A 27,369-nucleotide genomic window follows, 5' to 3' on the forward strand; every position below is an offset into this window, starting at 1 on the left:
TGTAAAATTTACATTATTGTTAATATTAAAGTTGATTTTAATGAAAAATATTATTTTTGAAATTCAACGTATATATGTATGGGAAATGTTAATTTTCTATTTACATTACTGTTAAGAAAGTAAGATTAAGTTATATGTATGTGTGTGTTAGCATGTAAATTATTATACGTTATATCTCTTAGTAAATTATGACGGTTTCAATTATTTATATGCTAAATATCTGATTTATGTACATGTATAATCATTATTAATATTTAGTGAGATAATTGATTACTTAAATAACATACATTTATAATTATTCAAAAATTAAAATTATGTAATAAATAAATTGCTATAATTTATATATGGTATTCACGTTATCACTGACAAACAATCCATATCTATTTCTTACGCAACCGGGTATCAATCACGGTTGTAACATAAAAATGAATTATATATTTTTAAGACTTATTATTGATATTCATGATTTTTTTCAAGAATTCGAAAGAAAATTGTAATTATATTGTTATTTAAACCGTTTTTAAGTTTCCTTCGTTACGACTCTAATATTTCTTCATATAATAATTTGATAATATTTTATACTATTCTCCTTAAATTAAAAAAATTCAGTTCGATAAAGTTTTATAAATATCAGTTGAACTGGATAATTCCTTCAAATTATTGAACAATATATGTTTTTTCCTTAAATAATATTAAATGATTGAATCAAATGTTATAATATAGTATAAATATAACTTTTATTTGAATAATTCAAAATATTAAAATAATTCAAAATATTTGTACAATATTATCTTGATCAATAAATATTGCTGATCTAAAAGAATTCTTTTTTAAAAGCTAGTTTTTTAAAGTGAAAAATGAAAAATAAATCGATTTAATATCTTATCGTAGTTTTAACAAATCTCGTGAGATCTCATTTCAAATTTCAAATATTCTTAAAATCGGGACAAATCCCAAAAATAATAATACGTTACCAGTGAAGTTACTAATTTTAATATAGAAAATCAATTGACTTGATCTTATAAAGAGCTCAAACACATTAATTTATATTAATATAAGATATTAAAAAATTTCACATTATTGCTTGTAATTTAAATTTACTAAACGTAGAATGTGACGATGTTTTTCGGCCGGGTCATGTAGTCAAATTTCGAGTATTTTTTGAATAATGGGCCAAGTTCTAAAATGTATTGACTCATTATAATCCGAACTTATCTAAATATGTAATATCAATATAGATTATTTATATATAAGCGATTCTATTTTCAATATTTTTTTAAAAAAATTATATATGTACAGTTTAATTACTTTTTATAATAAAAAAATATGTTAAAAAATATATGAGATATATTTTCAAACTAAAAAATGATTAATAAATAAGATAATAATCTATTTATGTACTACGCTTAATTTTATATCTGGAATTCAATTATTTAAAATTAATTGTACAAATATTCAACTAACTATCCTTTTTTTTTGCGGAATTCAAGTAAGTATTTTTAAAGTTAAATAAAATATTTATTTAGCACATTACATATTATGTGTATGATAAAAAACACATGTGACAATATGGTGTAGTAGTGGAAAAATGTTGTATAGTTGAATAAAATAACTTGAGTTTGATTCCCACGAACCACATCTTTTATATAAATATTAAAAATATGGGTAATTTAGTATTTTCAATGAGAATTTTTAATCTCATGATTTAGTCTTTTCAATTAGACTTTTTAATCTAATGAAATTATATCCTTGTTCTCGTATTATATATAGAAGAGATGTAAAAATGAAGTTTATTAATATTATTTTTATGTGAAAATATATACGAAGGCCTAAAGCTGGCTTTCACGGTTCACGGTTAATATCGTTGATAGATTTTGTTCAAGCAAGATTGGTCATAATTATAATGTGTGTAAATGAAACGATATGAATTTAAATAAGTGTGTTTACATTTTAATTTTTTCTAATAGAATCGAACCAAATTTTTTAATCAACCCCAATTTAAAGCTTGAACTGGCAAATAATTGAATTGAACTTCATGTGAACTGGAGTTGAATAGATACAAATTTCATCACGAATTCAAATTTTAAATTATATAAAGTAAACTATTTATTAAGAATGATCTCAAACTTTTTTTCCTGCAATATTTTGATCTCAAACTTTTTGTAAACAACTCAGTCTGTTTGTAGGAAGAAGAAGAACTGTAAATCTAGATTGTGCATGCATGTTATTGTTTTCAGACACAATTTTCAGTTAAAGAACTGTAAATCGCACACTAATAAAAGCTCCTCACGGCCCACAGCCCACGGGTAACAAGCCCAAAATCAGTTGAACAGGGCTGATTATAAATTGAACCCAGGTAGGAAGCAATTAGCTTGATAAAATATTTGCTAAGACAATGCTATGGTATTAGGTCATGTCGTTTTACAGGACGAAGAAGTTTCAAATTTTTAATTAGTGTTAAAAGAAATTATTTTGAAATTAGATTAAGGATTTATAGTTGCTTAAAATCATAAGTTCATGTTTGCTTGATTGGTTGTAATGAGAAGTAAAACTATATTCCTCGATAATATTATATAAATTATGTTGAATTAATACATTCACTATAATCTTACGTGAAATAAATAGTTAATGTGAAAAAACTATAATGACCGGCCACATGTTACAAATTTTCAATTAGTGAAAAGAACCATAACCAATTAGCCACCAAGCATCAGCTCCTTCGCCATTAACAAGGGAGCAGCCTCTGTAAATATGCCATCAGATTTAATTTGACCTTTTTCTGCATTTTGACTTTTGAAAGCCGACCTTTACTTTTCTCTATTGAACAACCACAGTTCAATTTCCCTCATTTTTCTTATTGAGTTTTCAACCGTAAGCAGATGAATCATGGATGTACAAGTAACCTTATGTCTTTTCTTTTTTATCTTCAATTTATAGTAAATCTTGAAATATTTTCTGCAAAATGAACATTAGGTATATTTTTATGTGTAATGACCACAATAAAATTTTATATTCCAATCAACTGTGACCAAATAATTTCTCCTACGTATACATGCTCATTATAACCAATACTCAATTGTGACACATTTAAGCCAATAATTGAATACTGAATAGATTGCTAACTAGACGATTTGGAGTTCTATGTAGATTGTAGATTGCACATTTATGTTTGTTCGATTCTAGTTGCACGTAGCAAATTTAGTTTATAATTATTTTATATATATAAAAAATTATTTAAAATTATATACGGTGTGCAAAATATGAAGAGTTATAACAACATAACAAAGAAATAATAATGAGAAAACTTTGTCAATAATATTGACCCAATCATACATTATTGATTTGATTATACCTAGTGAAAATTAGTAGCACACCTTTTTGTATTTTTAACACTTATCATTGTTCCATGGCCCAATCTTACTTCACAAAATTATATTAATATGTATAAAAGGTTAAGGTATACATAACCTATTAACATATTTTGTTAAAATTAATCTAATCAAAAAGCCATAAACGTGAGCATGACTCAAGTAATTAACATTTTATGATCTCTTATCTGGGTTCTAAGTTAAATCCTGGCTCCATCTAAAAATTACTTAGAATGCATCACACTTATAAGTCATATTTATAAAAAAAAGTCCCTAATCACCAATATCTATAATATCCTTATCAAATTTTTAAATACTTAAATTAATTTTCCTCGAATAGTAATAATATATATAGTTTCAATGGATTTAATACATATATAATGTTTAAAATTATCCAATTAATTTAGGTAGTTGTTATAATTACACCTTTAGTATATACAAACTCTGATTAAACTTAAAATTAGTCTAACACAATTTCAAAAAGGTTATTCTCCACAAAATCTAAATTAATATTACAAACATCTATTCATCTCCATCTCGAAAAGAATAAATTATGTGGAATCCTAGATTAGAAGGCAAAAAATATTAAAAATTTCAAATATTATTATAATATTTCCCCCCAAATATCTTATAAATTATAACTTTACTCTGTTAAATTTGAGATCGCTTATATTTATATATGGGCACAAGTTAAATTTCTACACTTCGTCCCGTAATTCTATAACTATTTTGCTATAAATTTTGGGTAATCCAACATTAAGATTACAGGACTTCGCAAGATAAAGAAAAGTAAAAGTACTAAAAATAATAAAGTAATCAAGTATACTTTCCTAAATTGAACCCCATAAATAAAAGTTAGGAGTAGTAAATTCTCAACACCTTTCTTCCTTTTTTGTATATAATCACAAAAATTTCCCGCTGTAGAAACTTTACTTTTGAAAGACATGACACTAATGGAGGTATGTTATACCTTCTTATTCATTTCTAGATTCTCTGTTGTTTACCACTCCAATACATACATATTATATATAATTTTTTTATAATTATATAGTATAGAAAGCTCTGTTTTGCAACTTAATTTTTGCAGGAACCTAAAAAACTTATCTTCACGTTTCTGATCACATGTAGCATCAGCTATGCATTAAGTCTCCAGGTAAGAGTCTTGAATTCTTATTTTCATTATATACAGTCAAGTAAATTTATGTGACAAATGAAGATATATTATTAAGCTTATGTTAGAAAATAGATTGGAGAAACATGTTCTAGTTCCGGGGACAGTACATGCGACAGAGGATTGATATGTGAGACTTGCCCTGCAAACGGTAATACTCGACCCAGATGTACCCGGGTTCAACCCATCAATCCCTCATCAAAGGTTTTTACTTTGCCTTATCTTGCTTTAAATAGGCTTTTATCTTTTTCTTATTATTACAACTAGTACAGGAAAAATGATTTTGAGAAGTTGGGAAACTGATCATTCATTGTATATTCCACTCGTAAGTAGGGTCCACGCAGTAGGAGATATGTTGTTTCGAGATATTGGGAAAATCTATGTGAAAATCTACCGAAAATGTTTGAGGATGTGAAGATAAAGAAAATTCTTGGGAATATTTTAAAATAAAATGTTCTGAGATTTTTTTTTATGAATGAACAGGTGAAAAATCTGCCATTTAATCGGTATTCATGGCTGACAACACATAATTCGTTTGCGATAGTTAATTCCAAGTCGTATACGAGTTCTGACATTCTTGCTCCTACTAATCAAGAACATTCGGTGACCACTCAGCTTCAAGTATGTTACCCTGTCTTGTATTACATGTAACACTTTCTATGTGATGCCGGTGCCTCTACACTTTAAATTTGTTTACCTCAACTGCATTAGCAATCCCATTATATTTTACCTAATCAGTTTTTAGAAGTTGAAAGCCAGGTGCAACTTGGCTTGACAAGTACCAATATGCTAATTGCCTAAAACAATCTATGTTTATTATTTATTATTATTTTATTTCTTAGAATGGTGTCCGAGGGCTTATGCTTGATATGTATGACTTTAACAACGACATCTGGTTGTGTCACTCGTTTGCTGGAAGATGTTTAAATGTCACCGCTTTTGTAAGTCTCATATTTCAGTCTATTTAATTGCTTTTGTATGTTGATTCTTGACTGTTTAAGGGTGACCTATATATTGTACTAATAGCGTCTAACTTTTCATCCTCTTCTTTTTTTGCAGCAACCTGCAATTAACACGCTTAGAGAGATACAAGTGTTTCTTGAGGCAAACCCATCAGAGATTGTCACTATATTTATAGAGGATTATGTTACTTCTCCACAAGGATTGACAAAGGTCTTTAATGCATCTGGTCTCAGCACATTTATGTTTCCATTGTCACGGATGCCAAAAGGCGGTGCAGACTGGCCTACAGTGGATGATATGGTCCGTCAGAATCAACGCTTGGTGGTCTTCACCTCTAAATCTTCTAAAGAGGAATCAGAAGGAATAGCTTATGAATGGCGATATGTTGTGGAAAACCGGTGTGAGTCGAACTCTTATTGCTGTATTTTAGAATTTAGAACATAGGTTCACACACCGCATGAACTTTTATGAAATATCAATGAACTTTTATGATGGTTTCACAGGATTCGTCCAATGTCATAATTGTTCATGTTTTGATATTTTGATCTTGACCCAGGTTCATGCTTAGAGTGAATATCATCTGCTTTAAAATTTTCTTGTTTTTATAGTTCGAGCCTTGAGTTGAGGCTATTCATAGACCTCTTGACCTCTTGTTGCACACAGCATTCACATAGTTACTTTCCTCCACTAGTGCATCTTTTTTTATTAAATATAATCATAATACGAAGCTGAAATTGCAGATGGAAAAGCAGGGATGATTACTGGATCCTGTCCCCATCGCTCTGAGTCGTCTCCGCTAAACACAAAATCAATATCACTTGTTCTTCAGAATTACTTCCCCTCAAATCCCAACATAACAAAAGCTTGTGTAGATAATTCGGCTCCCCTACTTAGTATGATGGACGCTTGCCAAAAAGCAGCTGGAAGACGATTTCCAAACTTCATTGCTGTGGATTTTTATCAGGTTTGGATGTTTTACTTGCTACAACATTTAAGTTAATTCTTTATGGTCCTTTATTAATGATCAATTTATTTGAGTTCAGAACGAAAAAAAGGTTTTGTAATGCAAGTGCTATGTCATTGCAGAGAAGTGACGGAGGAGGAGCTCCAGAAGCTGTCGACCAAGCAAATGGTCAGCTTACCTGTGGGTGTGCCAGCATAGCGTATTGCAAGGTTAGTTAGTACCAGTAGCTTTCAACTCAAAGATTGCAGAAACAATCATATTATTGTATAATATGGGACTACCTAATCCATGAACTATGGCTGTCTCTCCACCAAAATGGATTCACTAGATTGGTTAATTCATAATTGATATTCTTTTGACATTGCAATTGATCAATAGGTAACATTGCCAAAAAAGAAATTAATTGTTAGATTAAATTACCAATTATTCCGTTATTGGTCAGTGTACTTCATCTAAAACCGCGAGAGGTTCCATTAATATTTCTCAGGAGTATAGACAATGCTAGAACTAGGAAGCCAAGTCATAAATCTAGTGTTTTACCGGAAGAAAGAATGTAATATTAGGGTGATGCTAACGCCTTTCTGACCAAAAATATCACAGGAAAACGCAACATTTGGAATGTGTGAGTTCCCGCGGATTTCACCTCCACCACCAGCAGCACTTACACCTGGATCAGTGTTACCAAGTCCCGGCAGTGATTCTTCTGAGACTATACTTGTTGAGCTTCGTTGGCTAACTATAACAATTCTTCTTACAATGCTGTTATGTTGGACATAAGAACTTAACTGAGCTTCCAAGCAGTTATTCTATTATTCATTAATCACGGTTTTGTTATAGAATAGAATTCATTATGATTATGTTATAGTAGTGTTTCCCAAAATATACTTGCAGTACAGTTGTAACGTTGCAGCAATCAGCATTATATGTATAGAATAAGGTTGCTGCCTACTTGCCTCGGGACACAAGGAAAAGAAAAATAAAACGCAACATAAATTTAGCAATTTTCAGTATTTCTTAAGGAATTCAAAAATATTGCGACGCCTGAGAGATTCGAACTCTCGCGGGGAAACCCCATGTACTTAGCAGGCACACGCCTTAACCACTCGGCCAAAGCGTCGTTGTATGATATAAAGATAAAGCAGTAGGCTCTGTAATATTTTCTGACGTCAGCTGGTTTGGGCTGATTTCGTCAATGGTTATCATTATAACGTCAAATGAAATATTGGTCACAAGTATGGAAGACAAATTCGATAGATATCCGATCCGAAACCAAAATTTTAAATATATTAAATCTGAAATTTTGAATTTGGATTTCAACTATACCTAACCGATACCCGATATCATCTCTGGTCTGGTCTCAATTCTAGATTTCCGTAGAACTTAAAATCTTCTGGAAACGAAGCCCAATTTTGGAATAAAGTTGTCCATTTGCTGCTTTGGACGATGTACTTCTCGTTTCATTGGAGGTTGTCTAATCTCAAAATGGTGATTTTAGATTTTGAGTCCGTATTTTCGTATTTGTAAACATGTCAATTTTAAATTAAATTAAAAATTATTTAAATTTAATTGAAATGGGATTTCTGAATTTAAAGAAATGAAATTCCAAAATTAGTTCCGGGTCACTTTAAGTATTATCCAGGTCATTTTCGGGTTTTACATCATTAAATCAGGTTGGCCCAATAAAAATGGTAAATAAATTGTTTTTTGATTAATACCTTCTATTACCATTATTATTAAATAAATTGGATATGATTTTACAGCGAAATATATAAGACGGGTAAAAAATTTATTTTGAATTTTAGAATCTACCACAAATTAGTTATTAGATACTGGTCTGGCAAAGCTACTATCTGAATTTATTTTCCGTCAGCATTACAGCACTTTAGATTAGGCAAAAATGAATTCAAATGTTTTATCAAAGAGAAAAAATAAACCTTGTTGCTACTGAATTTTTCACTTCAGTAACCAATTCTTTGTCATTCACACTGCTGAAGCGGTAAACGTTGAATTTTTATTGCATCGGAAACCTAATGAAGTTTTCATCTACAAGTATTTCTGACCTATTCCTTTCACCTAGAAATAAGGGGATCTATATAAAAATGGTATATTTTCATGTTGGCTCAAGTACGTTAAGCCGCATATTATGATTGTAATTTATATTTAATAAATGGAAATTTCACTAACAAAGTTCAGCTGATAAAAAAACTATATGATGAAAGGGTTCCTGCAGCTTAATATCTGATTGCTTTTTCATTAGGATTGAAGTGCCTCCATACTGTATACACTCACTGCAGCTCCCCGACGGGTGCTTCATTGAGCCATAGAAAATGAATAAAGTCGTACAGTTTTGCACTTACGCTAACCTGAAAAATAATTTTATGATTATCTTATTGTAACATAAAAAAAGCTCACAAAAAGAAAATTATAAGTCATACCTTATAAGGTGTGGGGTTCAACCTCCTCATGTGGTCAGGCCGCATTTGTTCCAGTTGGTGGATGCAGCGGTCTCTGATATCCTTAAGAGGAAGTAATTCTTCTCTTGGTTTATCTTCAAGATGAAAAAATATTTCAGATTTGTAGATACATGGACTGTGTATCCCATTTATTCTCATTCAGCAAGTTAAGAATACTTCAGATTTACGTACTTGGTAGCATTTATTTTCAGGCACAAGTTACACATTCTAAAAATACTAGAAACTCACCAGGCCTCCCTGGCCAAAAGCATTTTAGAAGCTCCTCAACACGTTGTGGCACCACATAAGCCCTTTTCGATTCATTAAATGGGTGACGGCACAGAATCCTCTCTCCTGTCTGAACCTCAAATTAATATGAGAGAATTTTCTTTTGTTGCTTACAAAATTTATGAGAACAGAAGGTACTTCATACTAACATAGACATAAGTCACAAAACCGGTGATGGACACAGGAACGTTTAGGGGGTTTAGCTTTTAACCCAGCCAGGCCCTTTTTTTGGAGTCTACTTGCAGAAATCATCTGGATATATACTTTATATATACAATATATCATATAAATATATGCTATGTTGCCAGTTCAGGATGAGGGGATGTGTACGCATTGGAACTCCTAGGTCTGTTACTGGACAATAAAGTACAACTGTACAAGCCACTTACATTACATGATAAAAGAATGAAGAAACGGGGAGAGAAGCAGGAACAGAAGTTTATTGTAACAAATATTGCAAGGACAATGTGTACTCTAAAATATTAAAGCCCGCACGTTTTATTGGTAATAAACCAATAACCAATTTAATCCTCAACCTTTTTTATACTTTCTCTTACATCACTGCTTAGCTCATTCTTTATACTCGAAGTGATTTATCATAACACCTTATAAGGCTAAACCCAACCTAACCAAACATACCCAGTATATTTTTACCATAAGGCTGTCAGGTCTATAAATTCTGAAGCCTTAAATATAAAGACATCCTAATGGATAAAGAATTTCCAGCATTAGAACTGACTTCATTAAAACCTCAAATAATAACGCAAAAAGAAAGTAAAATAAAAAAATAACAGACTTTCTTTAAGAAAAATACCTTAGGAGGTGGCTCATTTTCACCCGTCATTATGTCTACAAGGGGATAACCTTCTTTCCCATACAACCGGAAAGAACGCTTCTTGCATGGAATTGAGACCTGGTAACATATACATGTAATGAACCACTAATAGAAAGGAAAAGCGTAAAGAAAAAATCACATGGCAGTTGGCATGGTCAAACCTTTGTGACGTCTTCTGAGAGTTTGATGCGAGGCTGATTATTTATTTCAACAAGCTTGAAAACACAACCTAAAGCAGCTTGAGCATAACAAGTAACCAAATAGGTCCCAATTCCGTATGCATCGACCTCGTGTCCCTGTATTAATATAAAATTGCAGAAGAGTTGAAAACTAAAAGCAGCGCAAGAAATCTTTCTAGCACATGGAAAGGTGTTTTTTTGCTAATTACACATGGGAAGGTGTTAAAGTACATATAACCAATATTCTAATAGTTTATCTCTATATGCTTCCATTTTTCATCTCTACAAATGACCATATATAAGATCACCTGTTTGTTCAAGGCATCTAGCGTTTCCTCATTAAGGTCATTACTAGCTGTAATATTTGTCTTCCCGAAACCAGAAACTCCAAATTCCTTTTCAACTGAAATGAAAAACTTCCTGGCTTCGCAAGACAGATACGCAAGGTCACCTGAGTCTAGTCTAATGCCTATTGCTTTATACCTGCAGTGCAATCAGAGGATAGAAATCAAATATGCATACAACAGAATGTAAATCTCGATGAGTAGTAGATTTTAGATATATATAAACATGTACACCTCAATGACATAGAGAGAATACTATTATATTAAGAACAATAGAAAAGTTGAAAATCTAAACAGACGCACAGGCAAAAATTTGAACATGACTAATAACCAGTACTGATCCAAAAGATATAAAGAGAACTGGAAAGTTGTAATGCCATACCCCATTTCATTAAGTGCTAGAGCAACTGCACAAAAATTCGGAACGCCGCTTCTCATGACCTATCAAAGTATAAGGAAAACTGTGTTAGATAGAGAAAGACCAAAAGATGTCTGCAAAGACTCTACGCAAATAAGATCATTATTTTAATTTTCTCCGATCTGTTAAATAACTTCTCACTAGAAAATGCAGAGCAAAAATCTATTGCATGTTCAAATATTAATGAAGATCAGGGTACCCAAATTGAAGTACTAGTACAACAAAGAGAAAACTCAACCTTCCACAAATTTCAATCCAGAGGGAAAAAAATTAGTTATGTAGAAGCAAAAAAAGGTCTAAATAACCATCAAACATTTAAGGTGGGAAAAAAGAAGAAGATAAATTAGCAAAAAAGATAGATACACATTACCAACCCAGAGGTGTCCATCTTCTTGAACTAATTACAACAATTTAGTCTTGTATGTCTCCTCTGTCTACTGACCAAACACAGCGGCTTGTGTGATGAACATTAAATAAGACTTAACTCGGTAGGGACCACGTCTATTGGTGAAAGACTTGTACCAAACATGAATACAAGTTTGTGCAAAGTCCAGTGAAAGACCAATATACAGAAACAGAAATATACTCGTTAACTCGATATAATAAGCACAAGTTAGACAAAGTGAGCTAATTATTGCTAAAGATTAAACACATCTAGTCGTGTGAGACCAACGTAGTAAGGAATGTCAAATACAACGACGCTGTATAATATAATTTAAAAAAACAAAAAAAATAAAATCAACTTACGTCATATGTATCTACAAGGGCTAGAAAGTTTCCAGGGAATGCCAATGCATAAGAGGTAAAAGCTGCTAGCTCGCTCTGATTGGTTTCACCAAAAATGCCGCTTAACAAGTTTGACCACTGGTATTCATGCAAAAAAAACAAGTTATATATAAGATATAGAATAAGAAACAGCCTCAAAGAAACACTTCCAACTCTTTTCTTCCATTTAATCTTCTGTTCTATTTTTTTTGATAAAGGTGAAAACAAGACAAGCTCAATAGCATAGTTTTGAATTTCTCTTGTACCTCATGCAAACTTAAAGTCAAAAATAGAGAATCTACACGCGATGAAGGGAGTATATTTCACTGTATTGCATATATCACAAAACTTTCCAAAGAAACAACTCCCAATACAGGGAAGAAGTTACGAAAATTTCTAGCCATAACATCTATTCCTACTTCCAAAAGCAAAAGATAATATATTATAGTATAAGCCACCAAAAAAAATTCTGTTCTTCAACTTTCTATGTAACTTTTTATTTAGTTTGGTAGATGAACATACAAGTGGACAACAGGTTCATATAGGTTCCAAGAACCATTCATTTAACCATTAAGTTGTTGATTGTGAAAAATTATGAATTAAAGAGACTGGAAATTAAAAGACATGAATCAAGGGAACTTATTGGGATAAAAGATTCAATTATTGAATCATAAATCACATATCAAAGTATACACAATCATGCACCTCATTCAGCCCTCTTCACATTCATCAATTTTCTTTCAGTAGGATCTTATTGGACCACAAATATACAATACTACCATCAACTGCTTTATTAACAGGACTATAAATAGTAGAAACATTCTAAGACCATAGTATAAAACCGACATCAAACAAAATATTTTACAGTAATATTTTGAGCATATTCCTGAAATTTTTATAACTTTGGTTTACATCCAGCCGCTTTACATAAAAGCATGCCCAGTTAATTCAGTAACATGAATGTCTACTGCATGGCATGAGAAATATATAATTTTGCTACACTTTTTTTAAAAAAATCATATTGGATTATTTCAAATGTTCCAAAATCATATTTACATTGCTCACGATGCAAGTTGTGCTTAATAAGTAAAGAGTAGAAGAGCAGCTCTAAATGTATTACAGAAAGGAATTTACTAAGTATGCAGCAGAAATGTTAGAAGTGATAGCCCAAAGCCCCAGGGCGTAAAAGGTTAGTTGCTAAATCTAGCTACAGATAAACACAATCTGCATGGACATCATTCAAAATGGGAATTTAGGATGCAAAACATGCGCAAATTATTGGCCGTTAAAGAAACATTAAATTTACCACACCTTAATTTTATTTAGCCATGTCTGAACTAGACTAACAAAATCCTCACAAACACTTGAGCCGTCACATCTCCGAAGTGATTTGTCAACAATCTCGTCAGGACTCTGCAAAACAGTAGATTAATCAGTAAAGCTGTCAAACATCACATCCTAATGCGAGATTCAATCACAGGGTAACAATTTACCATAAATGAGCTGACAAAGGCATGAGAATGTGTTCCACGGAGAGGTATTCCAAATAGTCTCCCAGCTGCGACATTGCTATGACACACACCAAAAGATAGATATAAGGTAGACTGCCTTCAAAAAACAATTCCTTAGATTGAAATATCAGTGGATAATAAAGGGATGTAAAAGAAAAACCTAATTACATAGACACGAATAATACCCCTGAACCTCAATATCTTCCAAATTGTATCACATTAGTCGCATTAGTAAAGTAGATGAGTCTTAAAAATAAATAAGTGATTGAAACCACTGATAGAGGCTTGGTAACCTAGATCAACAACAAAAGTAGAAACATCAAACAGTTTTCTATTGAATATATTAATAACAATTGAATTGATTATAAAGCAAGTGTGTACCTTTTGTTATGTCACAGTTTATTTGTCTATATTATTTTTGTTGCCTTATTCACTAAATTAATCCACATTGTTTCTAAATACTTTGTGCATGACAAGGATAATGTAAAAAGGAAGCAGTTGAAATAAGATGTTCGAATTTCTCATTAGTCAATAGGCAATACATCCATATCAGCATTCATCAGAAACAATACTTAGAATACTAGAGTGCCGAGTTATGGCTTGGTTTATTTTAACTGGTTCTGGTAATCGTCAGCCTTTGGACCAGCCAAAGTGCCTCACACTTGGCCAAAAACCTGGAAATAAAGTACATACTGTATGCAGAAGTTAAGGAGACACTTCTGCCAGCATTGTGTACTTTAAGGTTACTTCTGCAGAACTACTGGGGCAAATAGGCTTACAAGGTCCATCCAGAACAGATGCAAGTTAAATGCTACAGAAATCAAGCTGAAGTTCCCAAACTCCACAACAAAAATTAGTTTATTATTTTACAAATTATGATGATTAGACAAATCTAAGATTTAAAAGAAACACTATCATTTACTTATAATTTGTATTCAGAGGGGCATTTAACATCAAACATAAAATAACTTTGAACATATACAGAAAGATAACTATATCTCGCCAAAAAGGTACTGTAGAGAAGTGAAAACATATATTTTTCGTAATAGGTGTAGCTACTAGATATGATAGAAATAATCATGAAAGTTCCTCAAGGGAATACAATAAATTGTCAAAGATAACCTTGTAGCATCAAAACCTCCAAGATAGCAATACTTTGATGCACTTATGCCACCATCAGGGCCCTAAAATCATACATATTTAAATTTATTAATCTAATACTTATATACTAGATATGCATCCCAGAAATATGTGTTTATAATAATTCACTAACCTGTGCCCGACGAAGCCCGAACTCAAGGAGAAGTTTGGACTTGCCAGCCACAAAACGGTGTCTTGCAGCGTTTGTGGCAACAAGTGATGCATAATTAATAAGATTGACGTATGGAGTCTCCAACAGTTGAACCACCTAAAACCAAATCCTCCAAAACTTTAGGAATGATAATAACACGATTAATTAGCAATGGAAGTAAATATGGTTATCAACTATTATTTGACTGACAATCCAAGGAAGAGCTGAGAAGCTTTCTTGAAATTATAAAGATCATAACATGAAAACTTACAGCAACTGGCCCTTCAACCCTCATTAACGGCACCTTTGGGAAGACAACAGACCCCTCAGGAATGGCATAGACTTCAACATCAGAACAATCAATTCCTCTAAGATAATCATAAAAGCCAGCCTGTAGCAAATTAGTAGAAAGTGACTAAATATTTGGAGTATACCGACTACGGAACAGGAAGTTACATTAAGACAAAAACAATCAAAGAAATTTTGGAAACCCTACCTTTTCAAGAACATAGAAGTCTCATATCACACGAGGTTATTTAACATGACACAGCAAGAATTATCTTAGCTTCTTGTTATAGCTTGTTATTTTTATTAAAACACAATTAAAAAAACATGACAGAATTCTGCCTTTCAATTTAGTAACCGCCTCATTTGACGCAAGACTTCTATTGGCATGACAGAAAAGAAATGTACTTTAGCTTCTAGTCATTCGGTTTTACTTAATTAAACATGTTGATCTATTTCTAACAAGTGTAATTTATTTAACCTTACAACTGAAATAATGAAGCTTGACTCTCTTTGCTAAATGCTTCCAGCTAACCACTTCTATTTGTAGTCACACGCTACTATGTTGAGAATTGACTTGTAACTTGAAATATTTCCTATCGTTTATCCCAAGCATGTCATTGCAAAAGAGTAAACCAAAGGAATATAAAAAAATAGAAAAAGGGCAGCCAATTTCTTTCATTGCAAAAAGTTTAGGAAGGCGACTACTTTTTTTGTCTCAGGGAGTAGATTTGATCCTGTTTTTTAGTTGCACATAGCATAGATCCAATATGGGTTATAATAATTGACATCCTATGTTAATATCCTCATCAAAGTATAGACGTCAATATCCTCGTCAAAGTATAGATGTCAATGTCCTCGTCAAAGTATAGACGTCAATGTCCTCGCCAAAGTACATCGTCACATATTACCAAATTGTTCAAATAATTTGTGCAGGTCGCATATATATCCTCCAGGCCATGTATTGCGATATGAATCATATTTTGGCAAACCCCAAAGCCATATTCTCTGGTCTGCGCTATTTTTCTAATTCAATATTTGAAAGTAACAGATTATAATGAACACTTACTATGACTATGCAAAGAATAGGTTATGCTGAATGGTTTACCTCACACGTTGGAGGCAAAGATTCCTGGATAAAAGAAATCTCTTCTTCCGAAAATTTAAAATTAGCAATGAACCTAATGCATTCTTCTAGACCAGCAAACACTGTATATTCGCCTCTAAAAGGATTCTTTCGGAAATACAAATCGAACCTGAAAACATATTAGTGATATGGATTATAAATTGGTGAGAAGCTCTGAATACTGTAATCTAAAAGCGGCCACTGTTCAGAATAATTCTCAACAAGGAATTACTTTGCAGATGAAAATAACTGGCGAAATGGAAATCAGAAAATTGCATCAATTCCAACAAAAACATTATGAAGAGAATAAGACCAAATATGAGAAAGAAGTAAAGACAGCGTAACTATGATTATCCAATAAGGTTTTGTCAATTCAGATCCATCTCTGATTAATATCAAAGGTCCCAACTCCAAACTTGGTACATTTATGCTAAATACAGATGTAAATAATTCATATTAAGATATTGAAGGTAAAAATGAGCCGTATCATGAATTCAAACTCTAGCATATATTTTAGCTTATATGTAGGAATTTGGATAAAATTTACGTAGGGAAATTTTTTCCAAATAAAATCCATCCAAACATTGGAAAGGAATGTTTGCCCAAGGATATTATAAATATCACATTTTTTAGTATCTAGATAATCATACATGTTTAAGATAACTCTCTGTATTTTGTTCTAATTTCTATAAAGTTAGCATCTGTTATAAAAAAATTAATAAAATACAATTTTTTATGCTTGGTAAGATCATTTGCCCGCTAACCAACTCGATGAGCTAACATACATAATATAGCAAGGTTTAGTATAAGATCAATAATCAAATAATCATGAAAAAAAATATATATATATATATATTATAAAGATAGTCGATTCGTAATTTACATCGTGATGACATATGGGGTACTAATCCGACAAACAAGCATTAACTTGCTTTGCTAGTTTAGGCCTTTTTGCAGCTTCGCCATGAAATTTGTGAATATTTTATAAAAAAATGATTTCATGAGGAAAACTAGTAGTGCCTTGGAGGTGGTGGCGAAGTTCTGTGTTTGATTCTGCCCTCCCCTCCCACTGTACATAACAACAGATTACCTACATATACTTTTTAAAGAAGTGGGGTTTGGAGCAAACAGCCTCCCGGGTCTTTGGAGTAACACATCCCGGGTAAGTTTGGTTTGTTACATAATTATCTTTGAAAAAATGGTGGTTGGCCACTTTTGCTGAAAAATATGAACAAAGTCTAGCCATCATCTTTTTGGTAATTAGTCCGCTTTTTGAAAGAAGAAAGTAATATGTGGCCACTAAATTTCAAAAAATTATCCACCAAGATACAGCGCTGGAAAAAATTCATTATCCACCATTTGAAATTTACTTCATATATACAAAGGAGAAATAACTGCAAACAAATACCAATATATATAGGCACTGATTCCTCAGAACAATTCTTAGCATCAGCGAGAACAATTGTTCCACACATTCTAAAAAGTGTCCCACAATTGTTATCACCGATACTCTCAAATACATTACTATGTGTATATCTATCTACCTACCAAATAGAACACAATTCTAAACTGATTGCTAGCTAGCATCACAACATATATTAAAACAATCCAATACTACATACAATTAACTTAAATAAATATATAATTCTCAAATTAACGAAAACCTGATAAATAGAGAGAGAGGGAGACTTGGAGAGAGGGAGAGAGGGAGAGAGGGAGAGGGGAGAGAGAGAAGGGGAGAGAGGGGGGGGAGATGGAGGGAGGGAGAGAGAGAGAGGGAGAGGGAGAGGGAGAGGGAGAGGGAGAGAGAGAGAGAGGGAGATGGAGATGGAGATGGAGAGAGAGAGAGAGGACTAACACAGCACGTTCATTATGTTTGCCGGCTTTCCAATACGCATAAGCCATAGTGAACTGATAGAGATCTGTAAGAATAGGTGTCACCATCGGATTCGTGGGTCCAGCTATCTTCCCTCCCATATGCTCTTCTTCCCTTTTCGCTCCATTAGATTTCCCCTCCATTCTTAGGGTTTGTTTTTTCTAAATTCACCAATCCTCGTACACTTGTGTTGTGTTAATGTTCTGTAATAGTAGATGATATGTTTGCGCGAATATCTATCTATATATATATTGTGTGGGAGCTTTTTTGTTCATGGAAGGTGTAAGAAGGAATAAAATAAAGTGCAAGTTGCTAAATCCGTTAAAACCAATGTTATTATTACATACAAATATTTTGTAAGTATATATCTATTTGCGATGGGGGCGGGGCTTAGAAAATTATGCATCAATCATCCCCTTCTTGTTACGTCGTTATTTATTGATGATAAAAATGTACACTTTATTTGTATGTTTTGGAAACGAATATTAGTTGCCTTTTATCATTATATTTTTTTGGATATTGCTTTTTATCTACTTTTATTATACGTCACTACTTTTTTCTGGCCTCAAGGTCTGTCTTAAACAAGGAAATGAAATAGTTTCGACATTTATGGGGTAGTATGTTAATATCGTACTTAATATATAGATTTCGTATTTTAGCCCTTGTTTTTATTGTGCTTGATGTTAGTGTCATAAGAAATATCATTAAGAGCATCTTTAATGCTAGAGAACCCTTAGCTAAAAAAATTATGTGACATCTATGTGGTAATTTTAGAGAATATATAAAAAAAATTACACTCCAACCTTTTAACCCTTTAACAAAAATTATAAATAATCACTTTTAGTTGGCTATATTTGTACTAGGGGTGTGCACGATTCGGTTCGGCTCGGCTCGGTTTTTATTGAAAACCGTTACCGAACCGTATATGTCGGTTCGGTTCGGTTTCTAGCTATTAACCGTAACCGAACCGTTCAGAACGGTTATTTTCGGTTCGGTTAACCGTTTATCGGTTTCGGTTTTTTTCGGTTTTTATTTTTTTAAAAAAATTAATTATTTAATATAATACTAAGAATATTTATAGACGTTATTTAATATAAATCTAAGAAAATTAATTATTTAGTATAATGTAACAAACAAGTAGCATCGTTAAATGAGGGGATTTGTATTAATGAATTAATAGAGCTCTAATATGAATGACTATCGAGCAAGTGCAAGTAAATGCCTTTAAGCGAATTTAAGATAAGCTATAATAAAAAATTTATAGAGTATATAAATAATGTATACTGAAATTTAGTTTTGTACCACTGTGATACACTATTACTGCAGTTCTTTTTTTACATATAACTATTACCACAACTCTTCAAAATGCCATTTTAAATAAAAAAATCATGATCCATGTATAGGCCCAACAGCAAAATGTTTTTAAAATTCTTATATAAATTTGGCAAGTGTCATATACTCATATTTGTATAAAATAGATAAGTAAATAAATATATATTAAATATTTTAAAATAATATTAGCGGTTCGATTTTTCGGTTCGGTTTTAAGGATAAAACCGTAACCGTTACCAAACCATCCGGTCGGTTCGGTTCAGTTACGGTTTTTTTCGGTTTTTATCGGTTTCAGTTTTTTCGGTGCAGTTTTTTGGTTTTTCGGTCCGGTTTCGGTTTTTGTTTGCTCACCCCTAATTTGTACAATCATAAAAGCCCTTAACTATAATTTTACATATTGAAAATATAGATAATACTATTGGCGTATAATTTTAACCCCTTAGCTAAAATTTTAAAAAATGATGATAGTTAATCATATAACCAACCATTTTTATATTTTAGATGCTCTAACAGGCAAAATTTTTTTTTTTTACTAAATGGCAAAATGAAGTTGTTAAGATAGTAAAACAATTGAAGTTGTGAACTTAACCTATATCTATGTTATTAATCTACTATACTTTATAATAGCCAACCATTTTTACATTTTAGATGCTCTAACAGGCAAAATAATTTTTTTTTACTAAATGGCAAAATGAAGTTGTTAAGATAGTAAAACAATTGAAGTTGTGAACTTAACCTATATCTATGTTATTAATCTATTATACTTTATAAACATACTATTATAAATGGAATAAGATATAATTTGATCAATGGTTATTCCATTATATAATTATTATTACAACTAAAAATTAAATAATTTTATGCACCAACTAAATTATTAATTAATCACTAAACTACTATACATTATATACTATAATCTATTTATCTATATTATATTATAAAAAACCAAATATTAAAAATTTGATAGTTAGTCAGTCCTGAAATTACTTAACTATCCTTATTAAATAATTTTTATTACTTCTCAAAAAAATTATTAAAGTAATTGATAAACAAATCAACATTCATTCTTAACAAGAATCCTGCTCTCCGATTTTGCGAAGCTACCTAATGTCATCAGCAGTTCAGCATCCCCTGAACACTTACCCGGTTACCCCTGACCGTGGCAGACATAATTTGGGGATGTGAGACCGCAACGAGGCATAAGGCAGGGAGATCCAATCTCCCCATATTTATATATATTGTGTGCGGAAGGCCTTAGTGCGATCATTAGAAGAAATGAAGAGGTTGGTCTAGTGAAAGGATGTTCGATTGCTAGAGGGGCTCCCCCTATATCACATTTATTTTTCGCAGACGACTGCTACTTATTCTTTAAAGCAACAGTTCAGGAAGCACACTGTATAAAACAAATACTGGAAAGGTATGAGGGACTGTCAGGCCAAGCAATCAACTTCACGAAATCGATAGTTACTTTCAGTCCAAATACTGAAGTAACTTGCAGGAAGCAGATATGTAATACACTGCAGGTTCGAGAATCGGAATCCCCGGGAAAGTACTTGGGATTGCCAATGTGTATAGGGCGTAATAAGAATAATGCATTCAAGTTCTTGGTAGAAAGAGTGAGCCAACAACTGCAAGGTTGGAGGAATAAAACAATGTCGAAGGGAGGGAAAATGGTTTTACTTAAAACAGCGGCCCAATCAATACCATATTTTTGGATGAGTTTACTCTTAATACCAAACGAGACATGCATTAATATTCAGAGGCAAATGAATGCCTTTTGGTGGGGAAACGGTGGAGAAGGAAAGGAAATACATTGGCTTTCATGGGAGAAACTATGTGAGGGGAAACTGAATGGGGGCCTAGGGTTCAGAGACCTACAGAAGTTTAACATCGCCATGCTAGCAAAGCAAGGATAGCGTTTACTGAATGAAGAGAATCCACTGGTTGCTAAGATAATGAAGGCGAGATATTACCCAAACTCATCGTTTTTGGATGCTAAATTAGGGGCAAACCCCAGTTACATGTGGAGAAGCATTCTGCAATCTCAGGAAATTATATCTCAAGGTAGTAGAAGAAGGATAGGAGATGGGGAAAGTACATATATTTGGAAGATTCCCTGGTTACCCTGTGTGCATAATGGGTACCTTACCACTGATATGTGTCCGGAACTTGAAAATGTACAAGTAAAAAATCTGATGACTCCAGGTAATGATGGTTGGGACATTGATTTACTGCATGACTCATTTAACAGTAGAGATACTGAGCTGATTAAAATCATTCCAATATCTAAGAACATACAACAGGATATATGGTTTTGGATCCTGGAGCAATCTGGTTTGTTTTCTGTGAAAAGTTGTTATCGTAAGCTTGTGGGAGAACAACACTGGCCACAGGCATCTTTCTGGCGTAAGCTTTGGTCGTTAGAACTCCCTGGGAAAGTGATTAGTTTTATTTAGAGAGTATGTCGAAATGTGATTCCAACTGCTGTTGCTTTGGCAAGCAAAAGAGTTCAAATTGATACGAAATGTACTTGATGTTTGGTTAAAGACGAAGATATAGGTCATGTTTTGTTTGGCTGTTCATTCGCACAGGGAGTATGGGTTAAAGTAGGAATGCAGGAGATGAATAATATAGATTGTCAAGGATCGGCTTGGGATATTTTATTTACTTTGGTAAACTCGTGTAATAAGGATAAGATAGCATGGATAATGCTGATTTGTTGGAGCTTGTGGAACAGAAGGAATCGCTGGGTATGGGATAAAATCGTGGGATCTGAAACTGGTGTTCAGCTAGCGGCAACGAATCTGTTGCATGATTGGAAACAAACTCAGTTGGAAAAGAAGGTAGAAAGACCGGTGAACACTGTTAATCCTAGAAGCTGGTTCCCCCCCCCCCAAGGATGGATGAAAGTAAACATCGATGCTGCAACTTTTCTAGCTACTGGAATAGTGGGCCTGAGCAGTGTAATTAGGAACGCTAGTGGAGAGTTCATTCGAGCAAGGACCAAGCATTTCTCTGTGAATTTGCACCCCAGAGAAGCAGAGGCGGTAAGCTTGAAAGAAGCGTTATCGTGGGTGAAGGATTTGGGGTTCACATGCTGTGTGTTTGAGACAGACGCAAAGATACTTGCAGATTCGTGTAAATGGACTCAAGGAAGATCGTTTTTCCATACAATTGTTTTAGATTGTATTGAGCTTTTTAAGCACTTTGACAACGTGCTAGTTAACTTTGTTCATAGGTCTGCGAATGGGGTAGCTCATGCTTTAGTCCGAGCTGCACATTCCATGTCAGACTTCCAGGAGTGGGACTCTGTCGCTCCAGATTTTATCCATGATGTACTGTCTTTTGATTTGATCTATTGAAATTAAGTACTGTTAATTAAAAAAAAATCGATCGATCAGAAAATTCAAATCATCTATAATTCTATAATATTTTGTCAATATTATATATTATATTTGACAAAATATTAAAAAATTTGATTGATGAATAATTTAATTTTAATTCATGTTGAAATCAACTCCATCTTCCAATTAATCATAATTGATATTGAACTTTATGTTATAATAATTAATATTATTAAATTCAAATTCTTTTACCAACAATTTAAATTTAATTTATATTGAGATCTATTTTATTATAATTGATATTGAAGTCAAATTATTCAACTAATTTAATTTTTATTTAATTAAATTCTAAATCAATCTTTACTATAACAACCAATTTAATTATTATTTAATTAAACTATAAAAAAAAGATATTATAATATATATTACATAGATATTATAAATATCTATATATATACTATCAATTGATAATTTGTTAGCATTATAATGGTACCGAGATACAATAAAATAATTTAATACTTTTCATTCGCGTTAAAATAAATTTATATTATTGATTCGAGTTGAAATATATTTGTAAACAAACTAAATATAATTTGTTGAATTTTGTTGGTATAACGTGACTCGAGTAAAGAAATTTTTAAACATCATAAGTACTGTTGAATCTAAAATAAAGAAATATTCTATAACCAATGTATTCTAAATTGAATAGAATTTCCGACCATTTCAATTATTTAATCCAAAAAGAAGTAGGTTTCCTAAACTAAATAGAATAATAATGCAAAATTCGTGATTAATTTTTTCTTCAATTTCTGGATAATTGTTTTGGACAAAAATTTTAAACCATCACTGAATTAAGAATTATATCGTGAACTTCCTGTAGGCTGTAAAATCGTCAAAATCTGATTTACAGAACTCAAGATTTAGCTGAAATAAAATCAAATGAAACTCAGTAATTATTTTTGTTTGTTTCAATTTTAATTCAATTTTTTAATTATTTCAAATTAATAAACATTTGTTAAATACAAAATAAAACTTTCATGCATTATACGCCAAAACATTAAAAATTTGGTAGTCGGTAAGTCGTTTTGTTTTTTTGAATTTTAATTTGATTTTTTTAACTATTACAAATTAATAAATGTTTTTTAAATAAAAAATAAAACTCTCGTGCATTACACGCCGAAACATTAAAGACTTGGTAGTCGATGAGTCGGTATCATATTTGGATTTATATGCATGGGTTAATATAATACACGAGATTTTTTTTGTATTTATTTTATTCATGACACTTTTTTTAAAACCCAAATAGACATAATTCGTTAAAAGAACTACTATTAATTCGACTAAAGTATAATCATCTCGGGATAAAAAACAATTAAAATGAAACCAAATGTGATTCGTATACTATTGAACCGGGATAAAATTTATTGTTTAATTAAAAAATAACTACATTTCCTAAACACGCATAGAAATAATAATAATAATAATAATATCATATATTTCAATTAGTAATATTATTATTTTCAAATTTAAATATCTATAAATAAAAAAATCAAATAATATTATATCATTATTATATAATATGCATACAGGGAATTTTATCCAATTTTTTGGTAGTTACATTCCATGTACTACCAATTTAATATGGATTGTTATATCTTTTTTTAAAGGAAAATATATTAAAGGGACAAGTCCAAACTAACTTACATAAACTAGCCCAATTGGATAAAGGGCTAGCAAATAATCCAATCCATTTTAATTCTACCAAACCACCACAAACTTAACTTACTAATTCTTAAAACCACTAAAACATCATAACTATTCTTAATAAAACTTAATAATATGATTAAATAACAACTCGTGAGCTATCCCAACAGCCTCTATCTTCTCAATCTTCTTCTGCAGCTACCTTGCTACTCAACTTCTCCTTCTTCAAAGCTTCATTTTTTTAGCAACTCCCTGGACATCACCATCGACTCCCATCGCTCCAGCCGCCGGCAAACCCACCATGACCTCAAACTCAGCAACTAGCATTTTCAACTGCATCAGCTTCTTCATCATGCAAACCCAAGCATTTTCAACTGTATCAGCTTCTTCATCATGCAAACCCAATTCCAGACCCTAAACCTGACCTGCATTAACCTCCGCATTCTGAGGCAACTAATCTTCCTGAGGATCAAACACCTATATTCCAAGATTACAGGCTCAATTTCACTTTTTCTAAATGCCCGAAACATTTAAACAGTGCTCCCCAAACCCATGTACAAGTACCATAACTCTTCAATTCTTCTGAAATCATCTTCCACTATAACTATTTGATCCTAGTGATTAGCACCATATTCAGCTATATACGCAGCTAACTCATTAGCCTCTCTATCAACCAACCTAAGCTCACATTTATAATTTTTATCAGCTTTACGCTCATTAAGCTGCCACATGACATGCTCATACTGAGGCCTCCCTCCAAATACTGTAGAATTGTACAACTCCCAATAGGCATCTACATGATCAGTCTAAAAAATGATCTTCTTATATCCTTTGTAATAGGCCTCCTTAAGACCTTCCAATAGTGCATGAAACTCATTTTTCCTCTGATCCTCAAACCTCAGAGAACCACCAATCATGTGTAAAATAACCCCCACATAATCCCTAAATACAGCCCCTATACCCAAGCGTTTCCCATTTGGCAAAGCTTCTTTGGAAAAAAAGCTATGCACATTACATTTCACCACACCCTTCCTTGGCATTAACCACCTCACATTAACATTCACATTTTCTTCTTCCACTGAAACTTCTTTTTTTAAGAATTACTGAAACCCTAGAACTAAATGAAAAATTGAACTACTGAACTATTGAAAAATATATACTTCTTTGTTATATCTTTTTGCAAATAGGTGTGTGCATATATCTAATTAAAATCAAATTATATCATATGTTGAATAAATAAATTCTGCATCTTAAAGTTGCAATTTAATTTATATTTAAAAAATTGTATAATTACAAAATAAATTTGTGCATCGCACGGGTTCTAAACTACTATAATATAAGAACCGAAATGGAGTATATTTTGATTTAATGGTTATCCTCTTATCTTGGTAAATATAAATAAAAATAAATAGTATTATACACGTGCTAAACTACTAAGTTTTTTTTATTGTAGGGAACCCGCAGCCGCTACCCTTCCGGTGCGCACTGGATAAACCCCACGGGCTCACACAATAGCTTGCAAACCACGTGAACCAAGGTAAACCGCATTTAAGCGACAAACTCTGACTCAGGAGGTATAATCATAAATTCTCCTCCCGTGGGATTTGAAAATGTGACCAAGAGGATAGTTATCCTCTCTTTAACCAACTGAGCCAACCCTTGTGGGCATAAGTTGCTAAATTACTACATACAGTCTCCTTATCGGCTAAACTACGACCAAAACGTATCCTACTAAACTACGATCACAACTCCTTCATAATTTTTTTATTATTTTTATTATAAATCTATAATTATTATATATTTATATAAATATATTCAAATTAATATATGATTGGATATATAAAATTTAAAATTTATTTAAATATTAATGGAACTCGTGCATCGCACATGATATAAGCTAGTATATATTATAATGACTGAAATAAGGTATAATTTGGTTCAACGGTTATCCCCTTATATTAGTTATTAAAATAACAAATCTCTTGTATATATAATAGGAGAATAATGGAATAAAATTAGTGTTATTCCCAAGGAACTAACAATGAGATTTACAGAAGGGGGGTTGAATGTAAATCTCAATGTAAATCTCAAAACCTTTTCAAGGTTTGAGCAGTTTCAAAGGCTAAGTGTTTATGAACAGTTGTGTGTGAATTGCTTTGAGCAGGTGCAGACAGATGTATATTCAAGACACAAAATGTAAAGAACACAAAGGCTTTAAAAACTTTTCTGGTGGATTTGTTGTTCCACCAGAGATGTGTATTTCAGAAAATCTGTGATTCAAAGAATTGATCATAGCTGCATCCTAGTACAAACTAGATGATTTTCTCTCTATATTTTTCTAAACAGCTCTGGAAAATTCATCATCTAATTACTAGCTGCAACTTGGTTTATATATAACCAAGTTTACAAGTGAAGACAAAAATAAAATACAATTTTTAAAATAGTTCTTCACATGTTTCTTCTTCATTTCTCTATCCAATACAATCTAGGATAATCTGTGAATCTTTGAATACTTCCTTGTTTGCACCAGAATGGAAATGCTGCATTTTCTTGATTCCTCCAAGAGGCTACTACATTCCAATTATCTCTGTCAACCCATGTGCCTCTGTCAGCTTATGAATTATCACTGTCAACTGCTATTGAACTGAGCATCCGTTGAAGCTTTCATCCGTTGATGGCTTTATCCGTTAATACTTTATCAGTTGAAGCTTTACCCGTTGATGCACTCATCCGTTGATGGATGTTATCCGTTGAAGCTTTAGAGACATCCGTTGAAGCTTTGTTTCTCATCCGTTGAAGGCCTTTAATCTATCAATTGATACTACTTCATTTACACAAAATTACAAGGCATGAAATATTTACAATTAGCCCTCCTATTTGCATATCCACTAGTAGTCAACATGACTTATAATTTCCCACAACTTCTAAGAATTACAAATTAAATACAGAAACTGAAATGTGCTACAATACTAAACTTATTTCTAAGTAAAGCTACTCCATCAACGGATAGCCAGAATGGTCTTATCCGTTGAGGCTACAAATACTAGATTTCTACTTAAGTGTTTTGCTTAACTTATCATCAAAACTAATACACATATTCCTAACAATATCCCCCTATTTATGTCTACTAGAATTATAGGCATAAATTTAGG

The 27,369-nt window shown here is 32.1% G+C and overlaps 2 protein-coding genes and 1 non-coding gene across 3 annotated transcripts; 1 reads left to right on the forward strand and 2 right to left on the reverse strand.

The window, feature by feature from the left end:
• Positions 1–4,211: 4,211 nt before the first annotated feature.
• Positions 4,212–7,501, forward strand: LOC141719234 (PI-PLC X domain-containing protein At5g67130-like). Its single transcript, XM_074521610.1, has 9 exons — positions 4,212–4,327; positions 4,456–4,521; positions 4,615–4,743; positions 5,023–5,160; positions 5,382–5,480; positions 5,599–5,902; positions 6,243–6,466; positions 6,589–6,675; positions 7,067–7,501. Exons 1-9 carry the CDS (start codon positions 4,313–4,315, stop codon positions 7,241–7,243), a joined length of 1,239 nt encoding a protein of 412 aa, XP_074377711.1. The 5' UTR covers positions 4,212–4,312; the 3' UTR covers positions 7,244–7,501.
• TRNAS-GCU (transfer RNA serine (anticodon GCU)) lies at positions 7,502–7,583 on the reverse strand. Its single transcript has one exon. It is a non-coding gene; the product is annotated as a tRNA-Ser (tRNA).
• An 872-nt stretch (positions 7,584–8,455) lies between these two features.
• LOC141719237 (nicotinate phosphoribosyltransferase 2-like) lies at positions 8,456–18,160 on the reverse strand. Its single transcript, XM_074521613.1, has 15 exons — positions 17,820–18,160; positions 15,944–16,091; positions 14,822–14,941; positions 14,533–14,667; positions 14,382–14,443; positions 13,242–13,317; positions 13,060–13,161; positions 11,731–11,847; positions 10,948–11,006; positions 10,530–10,704; positions 10,204–10,338; positions 10,022–10,120; positions 9,169–9,277; positions 8,902–9,014; positions 8,456–8,829 (listed from the first exon to the last, which is right to left on the reverse strand). Exons 1-15 carry the CDS (start codon positions 17,978–17,980, stop codon positions 8,752–8,754), a joined length of 1,689 nt encoding a protein of 562 aa, XP_074377714.1. The 5' UTR covers positions 17,981–18,160; the 3' UTR covers positions 8,456–8,751.
• Positions 18,161–27,369: the final 9,209 nt, after the last annotated feature.

This window comes from Apium graveolens, chromosome 4 (genome assembly GCF_009905375.1).
Source record: "Apium graveolens cultivar Ventura chromosome 4, ASM990537v1, whole genome shotgun sequence".
In the NCBI taxonomy this organism is placed as follows: domain Eukaryota; kingdom Viridiplantae; phylum Streptophyta; class Magnoliopsida; order Apiales; family Apiaceae; genus Apium; species Apium graveolens.

Coding starts and splice junctions, on each gene's coding strand:
- LOC141719234 (XM_074521610.1), top strand. Junction 4,744..5,022: donor CCATCAATCCCTCATCAAAG/GTTTTTACTTTG, acceptor ATGAATGAACAG/GTGAAAAATCTGCCATTTAA. Junction 6,467..6,588: donor TTGCTGTGGATTTTTATCAG/GTTTGGATGTTT, acceptor ATGTCATTGCAG/AGAAGTGACGGAGGAGGAGC.
- LOC141719237 (XM_074521613.1), bottom strand. CDS start 17,980: ATGGAGGGGAAATCTAATGGAGCGAAAAGGGAAGAAGAGCATATGGGA. Junction 14,668..14,821: donor GGGTTGAAGGGCCAGTTGCT/GTAAGTTTTCAT, acceptor ATTTGGTTTTAG/GTGGTTCAACTGTTGGAGAC. Junction 10,339..10,529: donor TAGATGCCTTGAACAAACAG/GTGATCTTATAT, acceptor ATATTAATACAG/GGACACGAGGTCGATGCATA.